The sequence below is a fragment of the Telmatherina bonti genome (genome assembly GCF_933228915.1).
Source record: "Telmatherina bonti genome assembly, chromosome: 9".
Lineage (NCBI taxonomy): Eukaryota > Metazoa > Chordata > Actinopteri > Atheriniformes > Telmatherinidae > Telmatherina > Telmatherina bonti.
This window is the reverse complement of record NC_136627.1, coordinates 27,829,857-27,850,174: the sequence shown is the minus strand read 5'-3', so window position 1 is coordinate 27,850,174 and position 20,318 is coordinate 27,829,857. Positions and strand designations below refer to the sequence as shown.

Genomic DNA, 20,318 nt, shown 5'->3' with positions numbered 1-20,318 from the left:
CACCTTTGTAGAAGTTCAGCTACCATGTCAGAAATATGGGAACATGTATGCAATTAAACCTGAATTCTAGCATTTACATTAAGACAGCAGTGAATCTGCTTATACACTGAAGGAACATTTCAAGGAATAGAAGAGTGATGTCTAAGCATGATTTATTAAAAAAAAAAAATCATCCATGTATTCATCTTTAGTGGACACCAGAGAAAGGCCTATGGTAGCACTATCTGTACAGGTCAGCTCATCAGACGACCACAGTAAGTCCAGAATACTGTTGTTTGAGTCTGCACCAAGGCCAAAAAAGTGGACCATATCTCCATCTCCAGAGCTTTATACTGGTTTCCTGTCTGTCAAAGAATTTACTTGAAAATACTACTGTAAGTTTATAAAACACTGAAAGGTCTACTTTTTGTTCCCAGAGTCAGAACCAGAACTAGTCAGCACTAAACTACCCCTATAACACTGCAGATCTGCTGAAACTCAAAAACTATCTGAAATGAAGTGCAAAATAAAAATTTATTTACATAGATTTGAACAGACTTTAACAGTGGTCTTTCTATGTGTAGTTAGCATTTTCTTCCTGAGTATGCGTGGGTTCTCTGTCTTTTTCTCTCTTTTTTTAACCAACTCCTTTTCATTTTCATTTTCATTTCAGCTGCTCAAACATGCAGGGGCCTGTACTGGGACTTTAATTCAGAGCCAAGATTCCATCCACAGGTTGGTTTCTTGCTAAAATGATAATGCATTTTTACATAGTAACCCTTACATTACCCCACTATATGCACAAATACACTCCAACATAGTGGCAGGTCCCAGTTTTTATACTGTGTGCTGCTGACTATAAGGTAGTCATAGTCACTTCTTTAGCCAACAGGATGCTGAATAAATTCATCCGTACAGATATTTCTCTGGATGCATTTAACATTTTAATTGTATGGTTTAATATAACACAATGTTTAAATAAGACAAATTGCTTTCTTTAGGTTTAAAAATCTCTATGGGAGAAGAAATGCATTAAAGAAAATGATGGTTTTTCTAATAGAGACCCAATAATGGACATTGGAAACTCAATCACTTCTTGATGTTTCTATGTTGACGACATCTTCCGTCTTTACATTAACTCTAAAGTAAACTGTTTCCACTTTGCTTTTTCCCCCACTAAGAAAGTGATCCTGTCTAGCCGGTACTGCTGAAGCCGCAGGGCAGCAACATCAATCACATGAGATGGGGCTGGTGCTGTGTCACGTGAGGCATAGCTTCTAAAAGATGGCTCCAACAAGCTCAGAGCAAAACACAATTGGATGACTGTCGTTTATTGTTGTTACACATCTGTTAGCAACAGAAATGGGAGAAAATGCATGTAAAATGCATGTCTTAGTTTCGTAATGTACAAACTCGAGCGTAAGACGACGGCGATGCACCGTTAGCTTAACGCCAACTAGCTGTCAGCTGCTACAAGTGTTGAGAGGTGAGTTATACATAAACAACACTCAAGGCTTCCTGCTGGCTGTTGTTCTGTAATTACAGTGAAGTTACACGTTACGAGGTGAGAGCATAATAATAATGACTAACTTAAAAAATTAATCACCGTTTGCTCAAGTTTGGTATCGTGACTTTAGCATCTTTAAGCTAGCTGTTAGCTAGCTTAACTTCCCTAAAGGTTTTCCTTCCCTTTCAGCAAACTTTCGTCACCTCCGTTATTCTAATCTTTAAGACACTAATATTTGGACACACACATTATACAATACTATCACACATACAGATTTAACTCAATGTAGCAATGGTTCAGTGTAAAACAGTGCAACGACTTGATTTAACATGAATGGACTGTTGAGATATACAGCTGGTTTGTTGACTACTTTAAATGAAAGTCTAGATAGTTTCAGTGAAACTTGGAAGCTAATCATCCTGGATTGTGTTTGGGTTAAAATACAGATAGATGTGTAGATGAGCAGACACATTGAAGTCATGTGAGCCAAGCTGAAACTTCTGAAACTTGTAGTTGCTTGTGTCCTTTCACTAGCATCATACATATCACTCCTCCATCACAGTCATGCTCTTTGTCAGAAACATGCATTTGCTCAATATGCATTAGCTCCGTAATATTGATGTTTAAATTGCTATTAATGTCATGGCCTGAATTTCCATTTAATCATTTCCTCACATGCCCAGGTAAGAGAGGAGAGGGACTCTCCCCTTGATGACTGATGTCTTTCTCCATCAATGCCTAAACAGCAAGGTGAAAGTAGCTGAAAACACTGAACAAGCGTTTGAAGACTCACCATGGATTGGCTGATGCATGCAGTTGAGAGAGACTTGGGGGTTGACCGACGGCAGCAAGGGCCAGGGCCCCGTCCACGAGAGGTCGTAGCTCTCGTTCCTGCGCGCTGGGTGTTGGCACTTAGAGAAAAGAAGGTGATGCGCTGTGCTCGCTTTGAAAGCATCAGTGCGGCAGAAATGTGCACATACCTTCAGTCTTCCCAGGCAAAGTTGCCACCTGGTTGGACACGAGTCTGCATTCAGGGCCTGAGAAAAAGCAAGCTGAACTACAGACTGGCTAGAGATCCATGCCATCAGCAAATGGAGCTACTGTCACAGGATTCCTATGTCAAAACCATGCAGTGTGTGTCACAGCACAATGTCAGGTACTGTATAAACCTAAACTTCACTGTTAAACAAGACTATACCTTTCACCAAAGTCAATACTAGAGCGATTTCAAAGTAAAAATCTTTCTTCAAAGACACTTTAGCATTAATAATTACAATTAGCTTATTAAAAGCTTCTACTGTAACAAATTTTTAGCAAAAATATCCAACAATCTCCTGTTTTGTTCCCCTGAGTTTGAGGATATGGGATTTAGCACTGTGGTCACATGTTGAATTTCGTATGGTGTTTAAATGAAACTGTTACTTGTTTTAAGTAAAAGAAAGAAGAACAACAAAAAACTGGTGAATAACTAACTAAAAAAAACAACTAATAAGTTTCCTGCACCAGCTCAAATGAACCAAGATATTTCTGTGTGGGTTGTTTTCTATCTAAATGTACGATATAGACTTCGTATTTCTGCTTGACTTTTGATAATGCAGAGTCTCTAATTTAATGTAAAATCTGTAAATAGAATAATTTCATATTTTTGCTATGAGAAGGTAAACAACTTATTTTGTATGGATAAATGTAAAGTTACCGCCTTGTTAAGGATTATTCCAAAGCAGAGGTGCCCAAGTCCAGTCCTCTGAATTTTATATCCTACAACTTTCAGATGCAACCCTTAACCATCACACATGAATCAAACTAATGGCTCATAACTGGACTTCTGCAGAGCTGAACGACATGCGGATGGGAGAATTCTGGTGTCATTTGATTCTGATGTCTTGAAGAAGAAATGCATCTAGAGTTGAAGAAAAGCAGATTTTTAGAACTGGGCACCCCTGGTCTAAAATGTGCTTTTATTAGAATTATACACAAGTATCAAGGGAATTGTAAAGAATTCCTTGCCGAAAACATGTGTGAGATAGTATTAAATAGACTTTCTGTCTCCTTCTTTTTCAGGAATCTGTGGCGGGAAGCTCATTACAAGCTTGTGCAGACGTATACAGGAGCCAGCGAGCAGATGCACATTGCAGCTGTAGATGCTGTACGTCATGCTCTAGAGAAGCTCTTCAATTCAACATTTATCTCAGCTGACAAAATATCGCCATCCCTTTCTCCAGCCAGAGAAAAGGAGAAAGACAGCTACTTGCCATCTGGTTCATCTTGTTTTTCCAAGTCCCAGTCAGACAATCTGTGTCCTAACATCTTGCCAGCAGAATGCCTGCTAGAGACTCTAGAAATGTTGTATGTGATTCAGCCTTATACTCAGTATTCACTCCACAATATTGTCTCCTTCAGCCCTGCCAAGCTTGCTAATAGCCATGCCAAAGTGTTGTTCATCATCTACCAGGTACTAAAAGCTCTGCAGGCATGCCACACAGCAGGTCTGTCTTGTGGGGAGTTGTCTCTTCAGGACATTGCAGTCGATGAGCAACTCTGCAGCCGTCTCAAACTCAACCTTGCTCATTATGAGGACCTGGGCACAAAAGGGGGTGCGGACAGTGACCGTACTGTCAGACAAGAGCCAAAACGTGTTCTGCCAACAGAAATGGTTTCTATGAGCCAAGAGAACAAAAGACTTTGCAAAGACTGCTTTGATGACTTGAAGACACTGGTTCTGGACTGGGTCCATGGACGAGTCAGTAACTTCAATTACTTGATGAAGTTGAACAGGTTAGCAGGTCGGCGAGAAGGAGACCCTAATTATCACCCGGTGCTGCCTTGGGTTGTGGATTTCACTGTGCCATTTGGAAAATTCAGAGACCTCAGGAGGTCCAAGTTCAGGCTTAATAAGGGAGACAAGCAGTTGGACTTTACATATGAGATGACCAAAGAGGCTTTGGCAGCTGCAGTGGGGAATGGAGTGGGTGGTGGTGTAGGTGGAGACCTCAGCGGCTGCGTAGGTGGTGGAGGTGCTGGACAACCTGAGCACCTTCATGTACCTCATCACATATCTGATGTGCTGTCAGACATCACTTACTATGTCTACAAAGCCCGGCAGACGCCCAAGTCAGTGTTGTGCAGTCATGTTAGATCCCAGTGGGAGCCCAACGAATACCCAGCCAGCATGGAGCGCATGCAGAGCTGGACCCCAGATGAGTGCATCCCAGAGTTCTACACAGATCCTTCCATTTTTCACTCAATCCACCCAGACATGCCAGACCTTGATGTGCCTTCTTGGTGCAAGTCCTGTGAGGAATTCATTGAGGTCCATCGCCGGCTTCTGGAGAGCAGAGAAGTATCCCAGCATTTGCATCACTGGATAGACCTCACATTTGGCTACAAGCTTTCAGGTAAAGAAGCTGTTAAGGCCAAGAATGTGTGCTTGCACTTAGTGGACAACCACACCAATCTGACTACCTATGGTGTAGTTCAGCTGTTTGACCAGCCCCATCCACCCCGCTTATCTCCTTCCCAGTATGCCCCAGCAGAACCTCCCTTTCTTGGCCTTGCTTCTCTAAATGTGCCTTCTCTAAACATCCCTCCAATGGACACAGTCACTGACACTGTGAATGGACTGGTGCCAGAGTCCACAGGGTGTGAGTCCAGTGGCTGGACAATGGTTGATAGAGATGAAGAGCTTGAACAGGGTACAGAGGCTCTAGACTCTTTAGCATCCACTGGCTCATCCAGTTCTGTATCTTGCTCTATCCCACTACCAGCCATCAGTGCAGGGAGTGGGAAGATAGTTGGAGAACACGCTGGAGTTGCTGTGTCTCAGTCTCCAAGTTCATTCCCTGGTGATTTCACCGGTGGCATTGGTCCAGGTTTAAGAAGTGCAGTGTTACAAAGAGGGGGCCCAACAAACAAAAAACATGGGGAAAATGCGACTGGTTCTAGTACAGAAGAAATTAAGATCATTCTCCCCGAAGGCTTCAACCCTTTGCAACCTTTAGAAGAGCTGGAGAAGTTGAACAACTTTTTGGCAAAAAGTCTTCATGCTGAAGTATGGCATCCTGCAGTATGTAGCGGCTCGGTGAGGGAGGGCTTGGTGATTGAATCTCGAACCTCTCTTACGCAGCTTTACCAAAGAGACATGCAAGCCCTGGGCGTTGTCATCGCTGAGCTATTCTACTCTGCTAAACTGAGAGGAGTGAAACCAGACGCTTCCCTCAGGCAGCGTTTCCAAGCTGTCATGAAGCTCTGCTCTGCCAGCCTCCGTGATGTGCCACTGCCTCTGCACCACGCTCTTGAGACATTGTTGCTAATAGAGAAGCACTCAGGTGTTTCATACAGAGAGGAAGCAGATTGTCCAGATCCACTCCTTTTCAAATATGACCCCATTTGCAGAGGTCTTCCCCCTCCAAACCCTCACCAGTTGTTGAACTCCATTATTACCCCCTTCCCTTTCCCTTCCTATTTTGCAGCGCTCCATCATTTTATCTTTTCATACCATGCCAAAATGGGTACTGTGTGGAGCCTTCAAGGAAGGGATGTTGTCTTTCATCTGTGGCAGCAACTGGAAGCACTGCTGCAGAGCAACATCACCGCTGAGGGTCTGGAGATCCTCTTGCCCTTTATCCTAACACTCATGCTCGAAGAATCCACCGCTGTCTATGCAGCTTGGTACCTTTTTGAGCCCATCTCTCGAGTATTGGGTCCCAGAAATGCAAACAAGTACTTGCTAAAGCCACTGATCAGTGTTTATGAAAACCCTCACTGCCTCAGAGGACGTTTCTATCTCTACACTGATTGTTTCATTCTGCAGCTGATTATGAGGCTCGGCCTGCAGGCCTTTCTTTCCAGCCTACTGCCCCATGTCCTGCAGGTCATTACTGGCTTTGAAAGTGGCGTCTCAGACACTGGTGGGGAAGCTTGTAAAGGACTGAGGTCTGGTGTGTGTAGTCTGGAAGAGGAGGAGGAAGAAGACTTTCGTTGTGGTGAAGGGAGACCATCATCTGGGTCAGTTGGAGGCAGTATGGGGGGTAGCAGTGGGCCCAGCGGAGGAGTTGGTGTGGTGGGAGACCCAGGGCTAGTTGACTACTCCTCAGGCATTAGTCTCAGTGATCAAGTGTTTCTCTCGGAGGCAGAAGACTTTCAGAATGGGTTTTATGTCAACAGTGGAACAGGGATGGCTGCGGGGAAGCAGCAGGGCCAGAACTCCGCAGCCAAGGATCAAGACCAGGAGTCTTTAAGTGTGGGGAAACTAAGTGACAAAAGCAGCACAAGTGAGCTCTCACTGGGTGATGACTCAATGCGAGATCGAGCCAGTCTGAAATCAGCTGACAGCAGCCAGGACCTGAAACATGCCAGTGAGGGAGAGGAGGGAGGAGAGATGGAGGAAGAAGAAGTGACTATTGAGGATAAAGAGGGTACAGATGACCCAGCGGTCCTCAACTTCGAGCTCACCGTTTCAGGACACACAGAAACATCAGGAGCCACAGTTGGAACTTTAGAGGGTGAATTTGTGAATGGGATGACACTGGAAGAGACTGTAGGAGGACAGGAGGAAGACGATGAGCATGAGCCATTAGAGGAGTCTGAGGAGAAGGAACAAAAGATTCTTTTAGGTGAGTTAATAATGGAAGCTTATATAAGATTTTTGAATTTAATTTGTTATTTAAAATGTTTTAAACATGATTTCTTCTACAGATACAGTCTGCAAAACAGTTCGCTGGCTTTCAGCAAAACTGGGACCAACAGTGACCTCTCGATACGTAGCCAGAAATTTGCTGCGTTTGCTCACAAACTGCTACATTGGTTTGTAAATTCTCAATATAAAAATCTCAATTGTCTTTTCAACTAAAATATTTCTTCTGCTTTACATTTTGCTATCAGTGTTATCTGTTAGTTATTGTGTTTCTTCATATATTTTCTTATCCCATTCTCTCCCTACAGGACTTAAAAAGCACCAGTTTGTGGCCCCTCCTGAGGAAAGTCGCCTGGAGAGTGTAGGAATGGGTAGTGTCTATGAGAAGAAGCCTGTGGTTGGTGATCACACATCGGGACCAGTTTTGGATTGTCTCATCTACATAGCTCAACTTTATGGAGAGCCTGTACTCACCTACCAGTACTTGCCTTACATAGGATATCTGGTAAGAAAAGGAAAATAAGACCACAGAACATACACACACACTTTTTAAAGAGAAACTAATATTTTAACAAATTTATGTTAGATATTTTTTTGATAATAAATATAACCTAAATGGTATTGTAATTTTATGCATGTACATGTTTTCTAGGTGTCTCCACCATCTTCGCAGCGTCTTAACACACGTAAGGAGGCGAGTCTACTTGGTGCTGTTGCACTTACACAGAAGATCATTGTCTTTCTCTCAGATGCTACCCTAATGGACATGCTTATGAAGATCAATCAAGATGTTCTTCTACCACTTTTAGATCTGCTTACTACCCCTCGAATGGGGTAAGTAACACAAACCTACATAGACGTACAAAGAAATTCAGAGTCACAATGCATTACCCTTCTTGAGGCTTCCATAATACAACTATAGAATATTAAACAGAAAAGTTGACGCAAATGTTGCAGATTACTACTCTTTTTCTTAATTACTCAGAAGTTTGATGCCTTTTTAGTTTTTGTTTTAGAATAGATTTTAATTAATAAAATCTGCATTTTAAGTCTGGAAGTCATCTTCTGTTTGAATGTATCCACTTTGTTGTTACATGCAGATTCCCAAGTGGTGTGCAAACACGGACTGCTGTCTGCCTAAAGACGCTCAGGCTAATGGCTCTAATCTGTCTGCGCATCGGGAGGGAGATGGTGCAGCAGCACATGGCTGACACTCTGTGTCGATTCTTTGCTGTTTTCTCCCTGCTGCATTCCTTGCAATCCCAGGTATGCATGGCATATTGATACAGTCCAGACCACATCTTTCTATCCGTTCTTTTACCTTGATCCCCTAACATTTAAAAGCCTAACCCGGATGCAGCTTTTATTTTACTGGGCTGTCGTTTTAAAGCTCCAAAGTTAGCAAAAAAGAAAAAAAGTAATTTGGTTCGTAGGGGTAAAAGATTGGCACTCAGTAGGAGCTGTTCACGTTTGGTGCTCATAAGAATCCTGGATAATCTAAGCACAACTGGACCATTGTAAATACAGTTGTGAGGACACGTTCACATCAGACTGTTTAGGCTGAGCTTAGAGAGGTTCTGAACTTTATGTACTTTACAGTATTATCAGAATCTGTCCAGTAGACTCATACGGGAACCTTTTACAGACTAGACATGATTCCACACAAGCAGCAAAGATACCACTAGAATAATTCTCCTGGTTTATGGAAAGAATGCTTATTGGAAAAATTATTGGCATCAATTTAGGCCAATCTGCTTTTAAATTTGACATGACCCAAAAGCAAGCCTTATCAATGTTCTTAGAGAAAAGAAAAAAAAAAACGTTTTTGGGCCTAAAAGTGAACAATTACAGGATTAATTGGACCCATGTCAAATTAAAAAAAAAAAAAGGAAAAATACTGACTGGTGGGTAGACTGTGAGGCTTTATAAGGAAATTGCTGTGCAGTGACTATTTGGAAGTTGTTTGTGTTTAATAGTACTTGCTGTAGTTATCATACTATAAAATGCTTTGCATCAATCATATCACAAGAAATTCAGCCTTTCAGCAGTATGTGGCACATGCAACCACATCTGCTACCAATGTTTTTGGTTTTTTTTTCATTTTTAAGACAGATACGAACATCACATAGGCAACTGTCTTTACTGAAAAAAGGTATATTAAAAAAAAAAAGTCCAATAACGTGAGAGAATAGCAGGAAAAATGTCTTTGTTGCTACAGACATTTCAAGGGGAAGCCCAATAATTTTTTAATCAATTCACTAGTAAATGCACAAACAGCATTTGTCTTTCTTTAAAATATAGCTGGATCATGCCCCTCGCAGAGTTGTGGGAGAAGTAACAGTTGTGGATGTCAGAACACCAGAAGAGTCAAATGTAACATATGAGATCGGAGTCTTGGAAGAGTTGCAGACCGTATTTAACCCTGAGATGGCTCATGCCTCATACATCCCGTTCTACTGCCTCATAGGTAGGAGATTCATTCTTTCTTACACACAACACTTTCTCCAGCAATGATTGGTATAAAGTATTGTGTATTCTCGCTGAAAGTAAGATTTTAAATCATTGTTATTGGGATATTCACAGGTGACACAGCAATTCGGAAAGTGGTTCCCAATCATGAACTGGTTTGGCAGTTGGCTCAGTCTTACCATCAGAGTGTAAGTCAAGGGAGCACAGAGGCTAACCTCAACTCAGCAACCAGGATGGAGCCTCCTACATCCTCTGGTTTTGGCAGACATGTGGATTGTAGCCCATTCCCTGCTCCTTCAAGTAGCTCCACTCCACAAGGAGACTCTCTCCCTGAGTCGGGCACGTTTGGAAGCCACCTGGTTGGAAACCGTATTCAGGTTTCTCGAGACACAGAATATGGTGGCAGTTCTAACCATGGTTTGACAAGCTCTTGGGGACGCTCTAGCCATTCCACTCCAGTTACCACTGCTGCTTCAACCTTCACCACACCTTCCACAGGCGCAAGCTCTTTCTCCTGGGTGACTGGCCCTTCACCAGAGGACAGTGCCCTGAAGCAAGAACTCCCACGAAGTAGCCGATCACTTCAAGGCAACTGGCTTGCCTACTGGCAGTATGAGATCGGTCTCAATCAACAAGATTCACATTTCCACTTCCATCAGATCAGACTGCAGAGTTTCTTGGGTCATTCGGGCACCACAAAATGTTTGTCACCGCTGGCAGGAGAGGATTATTTCCTTTCTGGCAGTAAAGACAAGACTGTGAAGCTTTGGCCCCTCTATAACCATGGGGATGGAACCCAAGAGGTGGAGCCGAGGCTGACGTATAGTGAACATCGAAAGTCAGTCTTCTATGTAGGACAACTCGAGACATCACAGGAGGTAGTGAGCTGTGATGGCACAGTGCACCTGTGGGACCAGTATACAGGTACGGCTGATAGAGGACAGCACATTTATGATCATTATATCTATACATCTGGAGAGTTCAGTTTTGCTTGCGTACTTTGGCATGTAATCACATTTTATAAATTTTCCTTAGGCAAGCAAATCCGCTTGTATGAAGCAGTGGATGGAAAGAATCCCATTACAGCCGTCACCACCATGCCAGCTCCACACTGCAGTGTTGTGTTTGGCAGTGCAGATTCTGTTCTCCGCTTCATTGATCCTCGCAAACCTGGATTGCAGGTAGCAGTTTCACTTGGCAAGCTCATTCTCTTGAGACATAAACCATTTACCACCTAGCATCCATAAATCATTACTGTCATGAAAAGGGTAACACTTTCCACACTTCTTAAAGACCGAGTTATTTCAGACTGGAAAGTGACAAGTCTTCCCCTGTGTCCCCAGCATGAATTTCGTCTGGCATACAACAATGTGAGCGCCGGGCTTATCCGTTACCTGGCGGTGAGCCCCTCAGGACGCACAGTAGCTGCAGGTTTCTCATCTGGATTCATTGTTCTGCTAGATGCGCGGACAGGACTCGTACTGAAGGGCTGGCCAGCTCATGAAGGAGATATCCTCCAAATGAAGGTAGTGTGTAGTATTCTTTAACAAGAACGTAGTGTCATTTATTACAGGAGTTACATTAATATGTTGGCCTTTTTCTTGTTTTTTAGTACATTACTGCGCTGTGAAGGAAACTTCATGAAGTTGTTGACATCAGTTTTAATAGATTATATATAATAAAAAGTGAATTATTTTACTCGTTCATAACATACATGTATTTCATTATCAATATTAGTATTTCTCAAACTATATAGAAGTTTAAGATGGCAGAGAAAAGCCAGGAAAGGGAAGAGGGAATGTAAGACATGCCACAGAGGGCCATGGCTTGAACCAGACTGTTGTACTTGTACTGCTTGCATTCCTGGCACCAAAAAGCAATTTAACATTTTGTAAAATGTAAATAAAAACAAAGTTATTTTTTAATCATAAACTAATATTTTACCACAAAAAAATGATACCTTGAAGCCTTGTTACACCCGGCACGAGTAGTCAGTGTTTCACAACACCGAGGTGATGTATGGAGCTCATTCACAGTCAGGTTGTTTGCAGAACATGTGGGCTGGATCGTGCACGTCAACAAGTGTATGACAAACTGGCTCTGCGATTAATGTGTATGTCAAACATAGTTTTATTTTATTTTATTAGAAAACACCAGGCATAGTTTGTCTTTACTGCATTATTTCTTCAACAGAATTAAAAAGCAAAATATTGATTGGTGTATCATAAGCTACGGGCATACAGGTATCTATTGTTAGAAAATATAGTTTCTTTCAGCATATTTGTTGTTCATTTACATCTCAGTCCTGGTTCTCGAGGGCCGGTGTCCTGCAGGTTTTCCAAGTGTCCCTGCTGGAACTCATCTGTCTCAGACTCATACACAGACTCTGCACGTCTGCTAAACACACATTGATTTGAATCAGGTGTGTTGCAGTGGGGACACTTTAGGACACCGGTCCTCGAGGAACAGGATGGAGTATCCCTGATTTACATGTTCAGTCATCTGAATTATCTTTTGTCTAGCTAGATGGGAGGGTAAAATGAAAACATTGACTGTCCTTTTTTTTTTTTTTTCTTTTTAATTTATAATGCAGGAAATAACCAAATATGGTGTGTACAAAATCAATCTGATCAACAGTGGAAAACTCTGAAGGATCACAGCCCACACACTACTCTTCAGCCAAATGTTCTCCAGTCATCTCCATATTAAATGTATAAATGTTATCCAAGAGAAAAAATGTTTATTAAACATTTAGCCAGTTAAAGTATTTACTTTATTAGTCATCTGATAAATATTTGAGGTGAAAATAAACCCAAGATTTTTTTACTGTTATTTTTGCCCAGTGTGGTGAGATAGAGATGGTGAAAGTTGTCCCCAGCAAATCTGCTGTCAACAGAGCGCAAACTTTATTTAACCCCAGATTAGGTCAAGGATTGTGTCTCTAGTTTTAAAGGCATAAGTTCAGGCAAATATGAACACAGGTTACTCATTAGAAAGACTCTTTTGATTATCACAGACACATTGGTGTAACTTTTGTTTTATTTTTGACAGGAAAAATAAGAATCTACTAAATTTACCTCTGTGCTATGGGCTAATTTATACCAGAATATAGGCGGTGTACTTCTTTTTTCACTTTTGTTTATTTTTTTCTTTAAGAATATCCACCAAGCTGTTTAAGTTTAATTGAATTTAATTTAATGAAATCACATAATTGCTGTATGACAAATTGTTTATGGTTTAAACAGAAACAAAGCAAAGCAAACAAATGCAAAGTTAATATTTAAGACTGTTGTGTGGGAAGGAGTGACTGCCTGTCCTGGCCCCGATTGCTGCAGAGCTAGTTAATTCAGAAAAATATGTCAAAGACTAGGAAAGGATTTTTAAACGCACATTGTTTCTTTAGTAAACCACATCTACTGAGTTTTCTTCCTTTTTTATATTTAACAGGCTGCAGAGGGAAACCTGGTGATCAGCTCCTCTACTGACTACACATTGGCTGTGTGGAAAGATCTTGAAAACAAGCCTCTTCGCCAGTACAAGTCACAGTCTGATCACATCCACGCCTTTGACCTTTACGGTTCGCAGATTGTAACGGGAACAGTGGCTAACAAGATAGGGGTGTACTCCATGGCGGATATTTCCCTGAGCCCTGTTAGCAGCACAAAACTGAGCTCAGAGAACTTCCGTGGCACTCTAACTAGCCTGGCAGTCCTGCCGACTAAAAGGCTTCTTCTGCTGGGCTCTGAGAACGGCGCCATTAGGTTATTAGCTTGAATCAGTAGCTCCCAGCTATACTAAGCACTCTTTCAACTGACCTTCAGTGAGTCTTACCGATGAAGACACCGGTGTCTGAGTCTTCTGTCTCCTGTTCTTCAGGGCAAATGTAGTGGTAGGACAGGTTGTCAATTCATTTAAATTCTTTTCTCTTTCCCTTTTTTTTTTTTTTAATGAGGCAGCACAAGTTGAGGCATTGTATCATTTTTCATGTACACTGAAAATTCCTATGCCTATAGATGTATAGTATATAATAGGAAATTATTGCTTGACTAGGTCAGTTATTGTTAAAGCAAGGTTAGTTACTCTGTTGAAAAGAATAAATTGGAAGACATGCTCAGGAAGGGTCTTACGAAGTGTTTACACTTTTCCAAATAGAACAGTAACAAAAAAAACAAAAATACATTGACCTCCAATTTTCGTTAACGAGTACATACCAATCTAAATGCACTAATTAAACTATGCAGTATTTGTAGATCAAATCATCTGTTATTGTTACTTTGTGTTACATGAGTTATTTTACAGCAGTTTATGTATACATTATGAACAATAAACATACACTTGCTGTTGTAGTAACAGCGTCAGTGTGCCTACTCATGGAGGAGATGCCTCGATTGTCATCCCAAACAAATTAGAGATGCACAGCCTTTAATCTACTGCACAAGTATGGCCTGAATTGTAACGTTCAGATTCTCACTCACATTTTAATTACGGACTATTCTTAATCCACAAATTAATTACTTGAAGTTGCTTTGGGATTTTATAAATGATATATTCTGGCTTTAGCCCTGTAGCAACATTCTCACAGCAGATGCTGCTTTGACTGGACATACTGGTTGATAAACTCACCTCTTGTACATTTCTGACTCCAAAAGCTAACGAAGAAGCAGTCGATGCCAAGATAAGCAGCTTTTGTATTTTAACCTTTATATGTCACCACATACACACATGCGGAGAAAATGTCTACCAACAATATTAATCAATAAATATTTGTCAAACTTGTTTCTTTTTGTGTAATGCAAATATATATCGAACAAAAGTTTTTAAAGTGCTGTAGCATCCAGCTGTCAACGCTCTGCTCATTGAATGACTGTGGAGCTTTTACGTTGTGAAAACAATTTGACTAGTTTTCTAATTTCTTGTTGAAAGTTCAGAATGCTCTGATTATGTGTGCTGCACCTTTTTAAAGTTTTGTGCTTTTCATACACCCGAAGCAGAATTTAGAGCTTAAATTGATCAACATTTTAAGAGAAGTTAGTGAATATGTTAATTTATTAACTTGTTTAATAAAAGTTGGCTCCATGTTTGCTGTGTATTCTGCTTGTTTTACGTGATTCATCTGGACTCGATATGACTCCTACTCTTGCTTTTCGATCATGGCTGAATCACCTGGGTTCAAATTGGACAAAGTCCCCTTTTGTGTTTGCAGATGGCAGTCATGTGCTCTTCAGAATGCTAGTTGTTTTCTCTGATGACATATAAATAAACTAAAAACACTTTTTCTTTCTCCTCCGAGGCTTTTTATAAGTATTATTTGTCACAAACCCAACCTGTGATTTTTGGGTGTTGCCACTAAGCTGATTTATCAAATTTTTTTTTCTTCAGGGAAGTTTGGGTGTGTGCTTTCTGACATCAAATATCTCAGTATTGAGGTCATCAAGTTGTACGCAACCTTTTTGAGTCGCACACTTGGATTAACCACATTTTTGCAATTAAATAGTCATGTTTCCTGTTACCGGATAAGTTTGGTAACAATATCACCTCCCCACTGACATGCAAAACAGTTGTATGTGTCAAGCTTCAATATTTAACCCTGAAAGAGTCTGAGGAGCTACATTTACAAACAAATACTGGCTGTAAACGAGGCCCCAATCAATGTAAGTTGATATTTAACAGTTTACTGAGCAACTGCCAATCTCTTACTCTCAGGGTTTCAGCCATTCACAGTAGCAATTTCTCCTTTTTTTGGACAAGCAAGCTAATTTTAAAAAAAAAATCTAATTCAAATATAAGGTAAGACCAAATATACTTTGATTCATTCATAAGAATCCTATAGAACAAATGTAGAAATGAAAATAGAATGAAATATTGTTAGATTTGTCCTTGATGTGTTTTCACTGTTTTTCAATGTCTGCTAAACAGGGAGTGCTGCCATAATAGTTAATGATGTTCTTGTTTAATTAAATTCGGACATGTTCGTTTGTGTAGATATGTCCACAGACGTTATGTCGCTGCCACAATATTGTCCTGTTCCATAAAGTCAGAAGTGTCACAGTGTTGCTGGGCTTACACTTGAATGTACTTCAGAAGCTTTGATAATGGCTGAAAGTACACACCTTTTGTAGTTTAATTTAATAGTGTAATTATTTGTGTATGAGCTGAATTACCATCTTTGTTGTTCATGTTTTAGGTATATTTCCAGATGATACTTTTAGAGTGATTACATAGAGAAAGTTTTTGAAACCTGGGTAAAATCCAGCAAGTAAATGAAATACACAGGTGAGCATGTAATGTTACATGACTTGTAAGCAGTAACTGGAGGTGAACATGCAAACTTGTAGGGATATTTAAAATATTACATAATATACTACAATGCTGCCAACATGTTATTAATTCAGCGAAGCAATCAGAATTTATGATTTTCCTCTCAATTTCATTTTTTTTTTTTACAGTTACATTACAAGGACATGGCCCTCTGCCTGACACTCCTGTTCATCTGTCTCTGCAGCCAAGGAGCCACTGTAAACCACTAAAATTACTTTTAAATCACTTACAATTATCTAGGATTACTATCATCTATGCTGAGTATATAATACTTTTATATACTTATTATCTACTGTCTCTGTCTTAACAGAATGCTGAGGTGGCAGAAGATCAGTCCGTCCCTCTGGTACCTCTTATTCCTCTGATGCCCAGTCACCCCAGAGATGTAAGAGGCAAAATAGCACTTTTGTCTTCCCACTAATTACAATTTTCTTCAGGTTATGAATATTTTCTGCTGTTCCTGCTCACAGAATGGTACAGCAAAATCTGCTAATACCACAGAAGCAACCAACCAAACAACTGTTGCATCCACGTCAGATGAAGACGAAGAGGGCGATTGTCAGTTGACTGGCCATAGCCCAGAGTCCTTACAGGCCATCACTGCTGCCATTCAGAAACTGGGTGTGCAGCTGCTGCAGAATTTGGAGACAACGCCCGAGCAGCCAAATCTTATTTTATCTCCTCTAAGCATATCCCTGGCTCTGTCTCAACTGGCTTTAGGTATGCAGGCTCTACTGTAGGTTTCACTTTGCAGCAACTGTTTACAATGCTTACATTTACCACATTTGATGAATAGCATCGCCTACTTTAATACTTAGTTGTCTACAGACTATTCTGACCTCTACTGATTATTGCTATTTTCTTCCCTCTTATCTTAAACAGGTGCAAAAAATGAGACAGAGGAGCTGCTGATGCACCATCTCCATGAAAACACTGTTCCCTGCTACCATCAGTCTCTGCATAATGTTTTAATGAAGCTTAAAAACAATGACCTGCAAATTGCCACACGCATCTTTCTACGCCAAGGTTGCTTTCCAAGATACTCAGGCCATATGTTCAAATTATTTGTAACTAAACTAAAAATGAAGACTGAACAGTTCCCAGTTGTTGCAATAATACTCTGTCTCTTGTTGGTATTAGTGTGGGCTGAAAACGGCTGTTCAGGTTGTATGTTTATGTGTTTTAGGGTTTGAGGCAAAGCAAGAGTTTGTAAGTGAGTCTCAGCGCTTATATGACTCAGAACCTGCAATTGTGGAGAGCTTGCAGCAGATAAACAGCTGGGTAGAGAACGCAACACAGGGAAAGATGACAGACTTCCTGTCTGCCTTACCACCCAATCTGCTCCTCATGCTCATCAATGCTGTTCATTTTAAAGGTGACTTTAAAGTGAAATATTTATTCATAATTTATACCAATCTTTTCAGAATTGTTTAGATTATTTTTGCTTTAAGGAAATGAGATGATTGAGAAAAGAGAGAAAAAATTTTTTTCTGAGGTGCCAATTGCTTGAATCATGCTGCTGAGTACATCTGAGACACTGTGTCCATGTGCCTCACAGGAGAATGGCAAGCTCAGTTTGACCCACGCTTTACTTCTAGAGGTGTGTTCTACCTTGATGACATGCACATGGTGGATGTTGAAGTGATGGAAGATGCCAAACATCCCCTGAGTTTATTTATTGACAATGAACTGGAAGCTCAGGTAAGCCACAGTTGGGTATATTCTTCCCTAGTTACCCAACTATTATATATGTACATATATGTGTGTGTGTGTATATATATATATATATATATATATATATATATATATATATATATATATATATATGTGTGTGTGTGTGTGTATATATATATATCTATATATATATCTATATATATATATTTGTTTTTGTTTATTTATGTTTTTCTATTTGTCATGTTTCTTTTTCCTTTGATAATCAGCATCTTACACAAACATAGCTTTTGACATCATATCTGGTGCTTAAGCCTGACAAAAATCTCAATAAGATCTCTTGAATCTGTCAGACATCTATCAGATCCTTGTAGTTGCAGAGGCTTTTTTTTCAAACTCTTACATTTGTTTAATGTCTTATTCATAATTCTGAGCCACTCTTAAGCTTGATTTAGCTGGATAAAATAATTGCTCTTGGAAGACAATCTGAGTGGAGTGTGACACGAAACAAACTAAATGGAAAATAAGGTAGCACAGTCTAGACTTTCGGAAATAATATTAATTTTAATGCAGCACAGTGTCTTATTTCCCTTGCAGATAGCAAGATTTCCCTTCATGAAGATGATGAGTTTATTGGTGATCATGCCTCTGTCTGGGCAAGTGAATGTGTCTTCACTTTCTGGAAAGCTGAATATCTCTGACTTGTACGAACGTCTTCCTAAAGAGAGGGCTGTTCAGGTGAAAGTTCCCAAATTCAAACTGGAGTATTCTCAAGAATTACAAGATGTTCTTACCAAATTTGGTAAGTCTTTATTTTATTTTATTTTATTTTGCACACTGACTAAATAATTTACATTAAACATTTTGAACATGCTTCAGAGGTAAAAACTTTCACACCATTAACTGACCCCATCTTATCCGTTTTGTCTTAGGTCTTGGAGATATGTTCCTCAGTCCCAACTTGGCTGAGATTGCAGATGGCCCGATGCTGGTGTCCAGTGTGATGCACAAGTCCATTTTGGAGATAAACGAAGAGGGTGCAGAGGCTGCTGCAGCTACCACTGTGGTCATCTCAAGAGCATCTAATCCTGTTTTCCATCTTAGTCAACCTTTTTTCTTTGTTCTTTTGGATGATGAAACTCAAGTACCAATCTTCATGGGAGTCATCAACAACCCCAATCCTGGAGCCCCTATCTTGCAGAGAGGAGATTTTGGAGACAAAGATACAATTCTGTTCCCAATCGACAAGGATTACATGGAATCAAATAAAAGTCCTCCAAAGTAGGAACTAAAAGTCTGTACTGCTCATCAGGAAAACTCAGATCAATGCATTTGTGATTGTATACACCAAATTTGAATTAGATGGATTAAAATATTAATAAAAACTGACTTTGTTTCTTTCTTTATAAAACAAATGAAGTGAAGAGTCTCACATTTGTCTTCAAACTACAATATCCCAATGCAATCGTTTTGCTGCATGAGATTTGCAAAAGGTTTCCATGATAGTAATCTAATTTCAAAATATCATATTCCAAAATATCATTGTCTAAAGCTAATATAAGTCCAGTATTGTGTATAGTGGTTCAATATTACTTCACAGGTGTGTATGCTATTTGTCATCTAGTATGAGTGAATAAATTTAAGCAGTCTTCATAGCATCAATTTTATTGACACAAAAGCAATAAAGGGTAGTTGGATGGATTTATTCAAGAAATTTGGAAAAGACAAATTGAAAGAAAGGGGATCAACAAATCTTACATAATTTGATGTTTGTAATGGTACCTTTCAGTCTGTTTAACAATACTGCTCTGGGACAACAGTGGATAAGACAACAGGTTGGCAACACTCAGGAATTGTGGCCTAACAAGTCAGGAAACCAACTGACTCCTCTTATAGATTTGCTCTACAAAGAATTTGTTGTCCTAAAGCCACAGAAATCACAGACTAGAAATATGCATTAAAATATGTTAAAGAAACACAACAACAACAATGGAGTGGAAAACAATTGCTTTTGTAAAAATGTACATTTTTTATTGAGCTTATGACTTTGCCATTAAGATGTTTGCTTGCAAGAATGGAGACAACTAGCTCTCTTGAGCAGTAAAAAAATAAAGCTTTCTGAGCCATGAACCCCACTATAACATATATTAGTATTTGTGACCTCTGCACCCTGACTAATTAATTGTGTAATATATCAAATGGATTATCTTGCACCTATCTTCTAAACTACTGGTTTTCAAACTGAGGGTTTGAAAACCAGTATGGGGGTCAGGAGATCATTTCAGAGGGATAGAAGATAATTGTAAAATATTTAGAGGACAGCTGCAAGATGGCAGCATCATGGGTTAATGTATATAGGTTAATATGTGAAAAATAAGGGTGCTAATCTTTAGAGATTTATGTCTGTGTTAATGGTTTAATTATGACAGGCCCGGTGACAATCCCAAATTTATTTGATAAATATAGGCTATACATTTTTTTATAACAATCTGGTGATCCTCTGCAATTTATCCTGTGACCCAGATAGGGGTCCTGACCCCCAGTTTGAGAACCACTGCATTAGAGGAAGCTTTTCTGCTGATATAAATATTCACAATATGGTATGCAGACATAGAATTAATGCACAAGAGATAATTTGCATTTGTCCCCTCTCTGCACTTTCTAAATACCCCCCAACTTTCAAGATGACCAAGTTTGACTGTTTAACCAGAAATTAACCAAATATGTGCTGATATGTAGACA

At 39.9% G+C, this 20,318-nt stretch overlaps 2 protein-coding genes across 2 annotated transcripts; both read left to right on the top strand.

Moving 5' to 3' along the window:
• Positions 1–2,280: 2,280 nt before the first annotated feature.
• On the top strand, positions 2,281–13,397 carry wdr81 (WD repeat domain 81; the record flags this gene model as incomplete). The annotated part of the gene is made up of 11 exons (XM_079246952.1): positions 2,281–2,642; positions 3,548–7,098; positions 7,181–7,288; positions 7,427–7,623; positions 7,771–7,952; positions 8,219–8,384; positions 9,420–9,585; positions 9,702–10,511; positions 10,623–10,768; positions 10,931–11,113; positions 13,035–13,397. 11 exons carry the CDS (start codon positions 2,281–2,283, stop codon positions 13,359–13,361), a joined length of 6,198 nt encoding a protein of 2,065 aa, XP_079103078.1. The 3' UTR covers positions 13,362–13,397.
• A 2,639-nt stretch (positions 13,398–16,036) lies between these two features.
• Positions 16,037–18,861, top strand: serpinf2b (serpin peptidase inhibitor, clade F (alpha-2 antiplasmin, pigment epithelium derived factor), member 2b; the record flags this gene model as incomplete). Its single annotated transcript, XM_079246013.1, has 8 exons — positions 16,037–16,102; positions 16,216–16,290; positions 16,376–16,625; positions 16,788–16,931; positions 17,092–17,280; positions 17,464–17,606; positions 18,174–18,378; positions 18,509–18,861. The coding sequence occupies exons 1-8, from the start codon at positions 16,049–16,051 to the stop codon at positions 18,859–18,861; spliced, it is 1,413 nt and encodes a 470-aa protein (XP_079102139.1). The 5' UTR covers positions 16,037–16,048.
• Positions 18,862–20,318: the final 1,457 nt, after the last annotated feature.